Raw genomic sequence first — 9,579 nt, 5'->3', positions numbered from 1 at the left:
TGTCATGAGTAACATTATTTCTTGAATTTTGAAAAATTGGCAAGGCTATGGTACAAAATGTGATAACTTTTGCGTAAATTTTTGTTCTATTAATATTACTCTTTTCTTTTTTTCTTTTTTTGGTTGGTGTTTGGAGGATCTACAAGTGAGGTGTGCTCTGGGACAAGTCCATAGAGGATTTTAAGGGAAACGGAATCGAAAAAAAAGATGAAATGTGCAAAGAGTTTAAATTTGTGCATTTTTTTTAGCTGCTTTAAGAGAGCAAGCTTGAAAAATTACTTTTCGTATGAAGCAACCACGAGTAGATGTGTTAAAATGGGCTTAAGCCAGTGAGGCAGCTCGTAAAATTCTATATTTGGTCTTAACCCATTAGGGTTTTTTTATGACAGGGTTTTTTTTAATCTTAACTTTCAAAGCCCCTATAATTTAACGTGTTAAGTTAAGGTTGGCTTCCGAGCTAAATTTTTTCTTTCATCAAAATTTTTATTATTTAAAAAATTAAAAACTATATAAATTTAAATATTTATAAATATAAAATGAATTATAAACATAAAATAAGTAAAAAAAATTGTGAATTTGATGGAGAATATAAGAGAGTGAAATATGAAAGAAAGGAAAATGAAGTATAGCAAGAAAATCAAAGGAAGAATAAGATAAGAACATGAAATATTATTATATTCTGAATTCACTAAATATCACTTTTTTCATCTAAGCTATGTCCTTACGTAGAACTCTAAACATAATTAGGGGAATAATCACAATTCAACACATCATTAGTGTGACGGTTGTAAAATACGATCATGAAAAAATGAAGAGTTACATGTCATGAGCCACAAAAAATGTCATCCATAATATTTTACAATACTCATGTATTATACACAATTCAACACATCATTAGTTTGATGGTTATAGAATACATCAAAGGTCGTGAAAAATAAAGAGTCACACATTATGGACAATGAGAAAGATCATCTATAATTCAAATGGAAGATCATCCATAATATTTTACAACACTCCCCCTCAGATATATTTTACAACTCAACACATCATTAGTGTGATGGTTATAAAAGACATCAAAGGTTGTAAAAAACAAAGAGTCACATGTTATTAATCATGAGAAAGGTCATCCACAATATTTTATAACAAAAATAAATTGTTTAGCACTGATATATTTTAACAGAGAATTTCATCTGCACATCAATAAATATGAAATTTTCTATTGCACTTTCGTAATTTTATGGATAATAATACCTAAAAAGATTTTTGTATTGTTAATAGTTGAAGAAAATCAATGATTTTACTTTCAAATATATAGCACACTAAGAGCAATTATTTAATACTGGTATGAAAATTACTTTTCCATTGTTACTTCTAGTTTTCCACTAGAATTGTTATATTCCGTTATGATTCATGATGAGAAAAAATTTATTTGATGATATCATTTACTAATGAATTTAATAAATATAGTAACTAATTTTTCTCTTATATTAAAATTTTGTTTACATTTTTAGTTGTATAAAATATGTTAAGAATGTGTTAAATATTTATTTGTTAAAATATTTTTTGATGTATTAAATATAATACAAAAAATTATGAAATTATAATTTTAGATGACCTACAAACTAGCCTTAATCCATAAAGCTTTTGGTCCATGCAAGACTTTATTATAAAGGTTTATTTAACCCTAACCCATACAAGGTAGAACCTAATACGATGGACTGACCTGTTACCACGAGTTTGGTGATATGTTAAATTAAACTAGGAATCACAAATCATACTTGCATCAATCTCAATTATATTCCAGGCCCAAATCTACTATAGTTCTTTTTCCGTGGAAAATTTCTAGTCTTCAATGCATTGGTCAAATCTGTCCAAAATTGGAATAACAGCTGCCATTTGATGGTGAGAGACGAACTGTAAAGGAAGAAACGAAGCTACATTTTAAGGAAGACATGCTTCGGACAACATAATCATAACCCAGGAAATAATCCATACCATGAGGAATAAGAAAGGGTGGATGGCCATCAAGGTGGATCTGGAGAAAGCGTATGATAGAATTGGATGGGATTTTCTGCAGGATACACTTCTTACCTCAGGGTTACCAGAATCTCTGATTCAGCTCATTATGGCTTGTGTTTCCTCTTCTGTCATGAACCTGCTTTGGAATGGGACACAGACTGAGGAGTTCAGACCATCCAGAGGAATTAGGCAGGGGGATCCCCTCTCCCCATACCTATTTGTCCTCTGTATCGAAAGATTAGGGCACATTATCTCATTAGCAGTAAATCAAAAGAAATGGAGTCTTGTGTCTCTTCTTTGCAGATGATCTATTCCTCTTCGCAGAAGCTTCCCTTAGCCAAGCTGGGATGATTAATAGCATCCTAGGTCACTTCTGTGCAGCCTCTGGATAGAAGGTTAGCCAAAGCAAGACCCGCGTGTTCTTCTCTAAGAACGTGAACCATGTCAGAAGAGGTGAAATCTGCCAAGAGTTGAATTTCCTTCCTACCCCGGATCTGGGAAAATACCTTGGAGTACCTATTCTCCACAGGAGGGTTAACAAAAGCACGTATAGATATATCTTGGACAAGACCAATGCCAAAATGAGTGCTTGAAAAGAGAAATCTCTGCCATGGCTGGGAGAGTTGTTCTCACCAAAGCAGTTCTCTCTTCCCTCCCCACTTACTCGATGCAAACTTCGTTGATACCGCTTGGTACCTGTGATGCGGTGGAGCAGAAAATGAGATCTTTCGTTTGGGGATCAAGCCAAGGCAATAGGAAGGTCCATGCTCTTTCTGGAATGAAAAATGGTTGTCAATAGGCCCTTTGAGACTCTATGTTGTCAATCCAATTCCTGATGATCAAGCTGATGCTACTGTGAGTCATATGGTGAGCCATGATGGGGATTGGAATTGGTCGAGCTTCTGCAATAACTTATCTCCAGAAGCCTTAAGCCACATTATGAATACTTGCCCTCCTCATCCTGAGAATGGGGAAGACAGAGTTATTTGGGCATGCACACAGGATGGTAAGTTTTCTACAGCTTCTGCCTTCGGTAGTTTACATGCTGAGGGACCTTTGTTAGCTCAACCAAACTGGAGTGCAGTATGGAATTGGGAGGGACCTCCCAGAATACAAAACTTCTTGTGGATGCCGCTTAGTGAGTGCCTGCTAACGAACCAGAGACAAAAATTTAGACACATGGCAGATTCAGACTTATGCCCCAGGTGTGGCTCTTGGCCGGAGGATAGTCTCCATGCGATGAGGGACTGCGGATGGGTGCAATCAATCTGGGAAAAATTTATTAAACCAAACAGGTTGCCTAGCTTTAATAATCTGCATTTACAGGATTGGGTGAGCCTGAATTTACATCCAAAGAACAACTTGCTGGAGTGTGGCACAGGTAACCTGATGTTTGGTATTATCTGTTGGTATTGTTTGGAGAGAAAGGAATTTACTGGTTTTTGAGAACAGGAGCAGCAGTCATGAGGAAGTGGCGAGAGCTGCGTCTGTGTTTAGCATGAACTTCTTGGATGCAAAAAACACTTATATGAAGGCTGGGCTGTTGGAGAAACAGAAGGTTGAGGCTCTCATCAGGTGGTCCCATCCTTCCCCTGGCTGGACAAAAATGAACACTGATGGTTCTGCATTGAGCCATAGTAGGAAGAGTGGCTGTGGGGGAGTGCTTCGTGATGATGCTGGACGATGGATCCTAGGATTTTGCAAGAATTTGGGAGACGGCAGCTCTGTCAAGGCTGAGTTCTATGGTGGCCATAAAGCTGGTAGAAGAAGGTTGTTCTCCTAATCATCCATTAGCTAGCCTGGTGAACAGAGTCCAAGGGGTTCTTAATCGAAATTGGCAGGTAGTCCTATCTCATGTCTATCGGGAAGGCAACAGCATAGCCGACTGGCTTGCAAATTCTGCTCATGGCTTTGGCTGGGACACTCAAGTCTTCTCCTCTCCTCCTGGAGGTTGCTTGGAGCTGCTGAGTCGAGACAATAGGGGCATCGTGTGGCCCAAAATTGTTACCAAGTTGTAGTTTTTAGTTTACTGTTATTTCACTTATTTTCCAAAAAAAAAAAAAAACGAAGCTACATTTTTTTAATATATATATATATATATATATATATATATAAGGTTTATCATCTATCATTTAACATGACCACAAAAATTTTCCTACACACACAACATTTTGTGGGGCCCACAGCAAAAAAAAAACAAAAAAACTCTGGCACGCAAAACGAATCTCTATAACATAACACAATCATTTTTCCTACAACATAACTCTTATAAAACCCATATATATATATATATATATATATATATATATATATATATATATAGTTTCAATAATTATTTTAAAAGTATACAAAAAATATTTTATTTATAAATTAACTTATTTCATTGAATATAAAATAATACAAAACTTGATATTAATTCATTAAGTTTAGAATAAATTGAGTTTTCAGTTAAACACAACAGAGGCAGTTATACTTAGTACTGAAAAATTTTACAACTATTACTACTAAATTAATTACTGTTGATTTTTGCCAATTTAACGATTATAATTTATTGGATATATTTATTAATTAATTATTAATTCCTAATAAATTAACTGTTAGATTAGCAAAAATTAACTATAATTAACTTAATAATAAGAGATAAAATATTTCAATAGTAAATATAACCTCTCCCCAAAAAGACATCTCCACTTTTACACCTCATCAATACTAAAAGTTTGTCTGCTTCTCAAGGCATGCATGTGAACACATTCACTGTGGGGTGAAAGAGAGAGAGAGAGAATTGAGCCACCTTACAATAAGCTTTTTGATCCATTTCAAGAGCATATAGACGGTTCTCGAGTCTGATCAAAGGCCATTTAGGTACAAGTTTACATAATTTTCCTAACGAATTTGAAAAGCTTCTATATATTAACTATCCCACTTTCTCGCTACTATACAGATGCAAAGTTAGAGATAGAAAGAAAACTACAAAATACGAAGTCAAGAAACACATTTTAGCATAACAAGAATGCAATTTTCATCGTGAACCGCTTTAAATGTCATCTTCACATGATGTTCGCTTAGCCTTGTCCTTTTTCCCAATAGGAAGTCCTTTACTTCTTCAGACACAGCTTCCCATTGAACGCTTTCAATGACTCATATAACAGGGGACCACTGTAATGGTGCTGGCCAAAATCAACCGCTCCGGTTTCCCATATTATAACCAGGAGTTGAAATGTAATTTGTGTCCATGACCATGTCACCCTCCAGTATTCGGAGAACCTTTGAACAAACAATCACACGTATACCATCATGGTCAGGTGGGGAAACCAAAAATGGTGTCAAAGATCTAAAGCGTTAGTGTTCAGCATAATATATTATAAGTCATTGCTATTCTCAGATGTTACATGATAAACCATTAAGAGTTTTTGATTGATTTCATAAAAGGGGAAGTGAACCAATTTCAGGAATCAAATTTAGGCAAGACACTGATTGAGAAATGAGTTTATAGCACATTAGGAATCACTATATAAGCCTTCTGATCTCGAGGGACATGTTCTAATCCTTTTGAACAAGATACCCAGCTAACCTTTTCCAATTGATCTAAAGGATTATAAATAACTGTTTAAATCTAGTTCTACGAAATATTTAATTGTAACTTATTCAAGTAATACTTGAAAAAAAAAAAAAAAAATCTGTTAAATTTTTTTCCTTACCTGTGACATGCGTGGTCTAGAATAAGGATCTCTCCTTATGCATAATGATGCAGCATGTAGCATGCAAGAGACCTCATGTTCTGAATAGTGACTTCCCAACCTTGGATCAATAAGTTCCTCAATGGCATAACCTTCCAAAAGTGGCCGTGCCTGTTTAATATCCAAATGCTAGCACGATTATTCAAGGTAAGGCATGAACAACGAAAGAAACTTATGGTACTCCATTTATCTATTGGAGTGTCATGTTACTCATTAATGATATTTTAACTCTTGAAATGATGCCAATAGCAGACATTTAAAAATTATAATAAATAGATATTAATATCATTTAACTTACCCACTCAGTAAGACACTGTTGTCCCTTGGGCCTATTGAGATCAACAGCTTTTCGCCCTGTAACAAGCTCCACTAATACCACCCCAAAGGAATAAACATCAGCCTTTTCAGTTACTTGGCCGCTTTGAGCATATTCAGGAGCCAAATACCTACATAGCACCAACATAGCTTTGTTGCATTGTTACTATTGCACAGGCTAGATAGACAATGAAACTAATTGCAGAGTAATACAACATGTACCCAAATGTTCCAATTACTCTAGTTTCCACTCCTGTGTCTCCATCAGGCTGCCACCTTGCCAGTCCAAAATCACCAACCTTGCAAAATTCAACACAATTACTTAATGAACTGAAAACATAAAATAAATAAATAAAATAGACAGATAAATGTTATTATGCCTTTCATTTGTAAACTATAATGCATAGCACAAAGCTGGCAAAGTAAAACCCTACCAGTGGTTCAAAATCATGAGTGATAAGAATGTTGTTTGGCCGCATGTCACGGTGGATAATGCAACCAACTCTGCACTCTTCATGAAGATATCGCAACCCTCGAGCAGCTCCAACAGCAATTTTTTGCCGTGCAGACCATTCTAACGGTTCCCGTTGTCTCCCTGAAAGACTTCCAAGTATTTTGTCAGTTTACAAATTACAATCAAGACATTATCATTAACATGTATCCTATATCATATTGCTAACTATGTATTTAACATGAAAATATCATGATGTATACTTATTCTGCATGACTGTAGCCTTCAAGACAAGAAAAATCCTACTCCATCCCAGGGTTTAGTTGGCATGTGGGTGGACTTATGGATTAAATAATCTCAAAAATATAAAGACTAGCATTTCAAATTACGTAACTAAGTCCTATCTAATAGTCTAAGGGCAAGGATCTCATTAGCTTTACAAAAATGGATTTACTATATCCCATTAATTTCCCAAATATTTAAGTACACTTTAACCTTCAACTATCAAGTAACATATATGAACTTCGAATTTTATGGACTACATAATATTGCATATTGAATGACTTCAGGAAGTTCAAGCTAATTCAAAAACATAACTCTGTCATGACAAAATTTGGTCTGGAAACAAAAGAAATTACCATATAAATGAGAATCCAATGATCCATTACATATGTACTCATAAACCAGTAGCCTTCTCTTATCCTCAATACAGAATCCAATCAACATAACAACATTTCGGTGCTGAGCACAGCTCAGGACTTCTACCTCTGAGCAAAACTCAAGATCACCCTGAGAACTAGCCAATTTATGTTGCTTGACAGCAATGACTTGTTCATCTGGTAGAACCCCTCTGTGAACAGATCCAAATCCTCCTTCGGCCAAGAAATTGGCTTGTGAAAATCCACCAGTTGCAAGCTCCAACTCAGCATAGCTGAACCATCTTGGAGGTTTTCCAAAAATAGGAGCCTTGTGTTGACATATTGAACATAACGGAGGTGGACCAGGTGGAGCATTTCTAGATAATGCTATTGCTTCTCTTACCTTTCCATTGAAATCCAAGTCTGTCCTGCAGGTTGAAATCTCAATTTCAGCTTCTCTATCAAGCCTTGAGAACTTTTCCATCAAAGCTCTAGTTGTAGACAATTGAAGCCCATTATGAGATCTTTCTGATCTTTCTTCTCTAAGTTGAGATGATTGTTGATGTAAAAGTAAATTTGTGATCCACGGCTGGAATCTCAAGCTTGCTGAAGATGTGGGCAAACTTTCACTGTCTGTGTCTGAAATAGTACCATCAAGTTCTTGATTTTCTTTGATAGTTTCCTCTTTCTTTGACTCAGCATTCATCTCAGGGATAAAAAATGGTGAAGTTCCTGGATCAGAGCTGGAAACTGATGAAGTACCAGCTTCAGTTGCAGTAAACGGTGTCTCTAACTCGGGGCTGCTAGTTGGAGTGACAACTGGTCCTTTTATGGTATTTAAAGAATCATTCTTCCTGGTTTGTTTTGCAGACATCTTATCTTGCTCAGAAGGCAATGGACATACTTCTCCTAGATCCTTCTTTTGTGATCCAATCAAATTCAAGCGGAGTACTTTGGGTTGGGAACGCTTCATAACCACAATGTTGCACTGCAGCTCTTCCATGCATTGTTTTTCCTCGTGTTTGAGCTGTCTGTAAAGAAAGCAACACAAAATACCAATAAAACAAACTGAATCATGATCTCAGATCAATAAAGTAGGGAACCAGAGATTGACAATTCATCAATTTTGTTTCATGTTACAATAGAATGCCTTTCTCTGGAGGAAAATAAGAGAGTATTACTTGTCTAATACGACCCAATTGGCTTGGGCCTTCTTGGCTTCTGCAGCCACTGCTCCAGAAGTTGATCCAGAAACAATTTTAATCTTGACATTTATCTGTTGAAAAATAGTTAGCATATCGAAACAAACACAACATCCACTATGAACCTTTCATACATCAAGGCTATTAACCTTATTGGGATCATAGACATCATGGAGCTGAAGGATCATTTGAGAGCAAGAATCAGTGATATCACTCTTTTGTTCTGAACTTGTTCCTGGAGTAGACTTCTTGTGACCACTGGCACAGTCACCAGAAAACCTCGGAAATCCCCATAATCTGCGGCCTATATATGTGCAGAACAACAGTCAGGTACAAAAAATAAACAATGGTGAAGATTCAAATGCCCAATCAAAGACAATAACAAAGTCCGGAGTCTGTCATGCACATCTAGACAACAAACTGAAATGGAAGGCAGGTATAATTGATAGCAACAATACAAAACTATACTCTTCCAGAACCAACAAAGTAAGGACAAACCATGCACGCAGTGCTATTACATGTCATCCTGCAATCTATTTGTTCAGAGTACTAAACTAAAAACAATCCCTATGATAAAAGGAACGACACACGGGATAGATCCAACAGATTTAGTACTTTTAAAAAACAGAAGCATCAAAATGGCCATGCGCCAATAAATAATATTTGACAACAAGAGAAGCACAGAAAAAAAAACAAATGCAGGAAAAAGAGGGATTACCTGAACTTTGTGACGGTACAACCACTAGCAGTGTAATGCAATCCCCAGGTTGAACAACATGAGTCAGAGACCAAACAAGAGCAGTCTTTGGAATTTCCTTTGATGCCTTGACCGCAACAATAACCTTTTCAGCACCATCAGAACCTTTTTCTTGCTTCCCTCGCTTCTGCTGTTCTCGACTCATTGGCGCCAACAATCCCTCAAAAATTGCCTTGCTCAACAGATATCACTCAATAACCATGAAAACCATATGTTCCTATATACAAAACAAAAGGGGGAGAAAAGCAAAAACATGTTCAAAATCACTAGTTTTCTCTGACCTGGTCAAGCACCAGTAGAATTATAACCAACATGCAACATTCCACCAAGCAATAACAGAGCAACCACTGACAAGACTCTTTTTACCAAATTCAAACCTTTGCTACAGAATCACGAGTAAACCCGTTTTTTAACTTTCTCAAGAACTTGCTTTTCAGTCACCAACAAGATGGATTCTGCA

At 36.2% G+C, this 9,579-nt stretch overlaps 1 protein-coding gene across 1 annotated transcript; it reads right to left on the bottom strand.

Annotated features, from left to right (window-relative positions):
- Window positions 1–4,813: 4,813 nt before the first annotated feature.
- Window positions 4,814–9,281, bottom strand: LOC133295161 (inactive protein kinase SELMODRAFT_444075-like). Its single transcript, XM_061493979.1, has 9 exons — window positions 9,081–9,281; window positions 8,512–8,666; window positions 8,342–8,436; window positions 7,161–8,191; window positions 6,506–6,666; window positions 6,294–6,370; window positions 6,055–6,202; window positions 5,718–5,867; window positions 4,814–5,283 (listed from the first exon to the last, which is right to left on the bottom strand). The coding sequence occupies exons 1-9, from the start codon at window positions 9,262–9,264 to the stop codon at window positions 5,197–5,199; spliced, it is 2,088 nt and encodes a 695-aa protein (XP_061349963.1). The 5' UTR covers window positions 9,265–9,281; the 3' UTR covers window positions 4,814–5,196.
- Between the last annotated feature and the right edge of the window lie 298 nt (window positions 9,282–9,579).

Source organism: Gastrolobium bilobum, unplaced genomic scaffold (genome assembly GCF_033153095.1).
Source record: "Gastrolobium bilobum isolate Gb01-03AN ecotype WA unplaced genomic scaffold, APGP_CSIRO_Gbil_v1 utg21876, whole genome shotgun sequence".
In the NCBI taxonomy this organism is placed as follows: domain Eukaryota; kingdom Viridiplantae; phylum Streptophyta; class Magnoliopsida; order Fabales; family Fabaceae; genus Gastrolobium; species Gastrolobium bilobum.
This window is presented reverse-complemented; position numbering and strand designations above follow the sequence as displayed.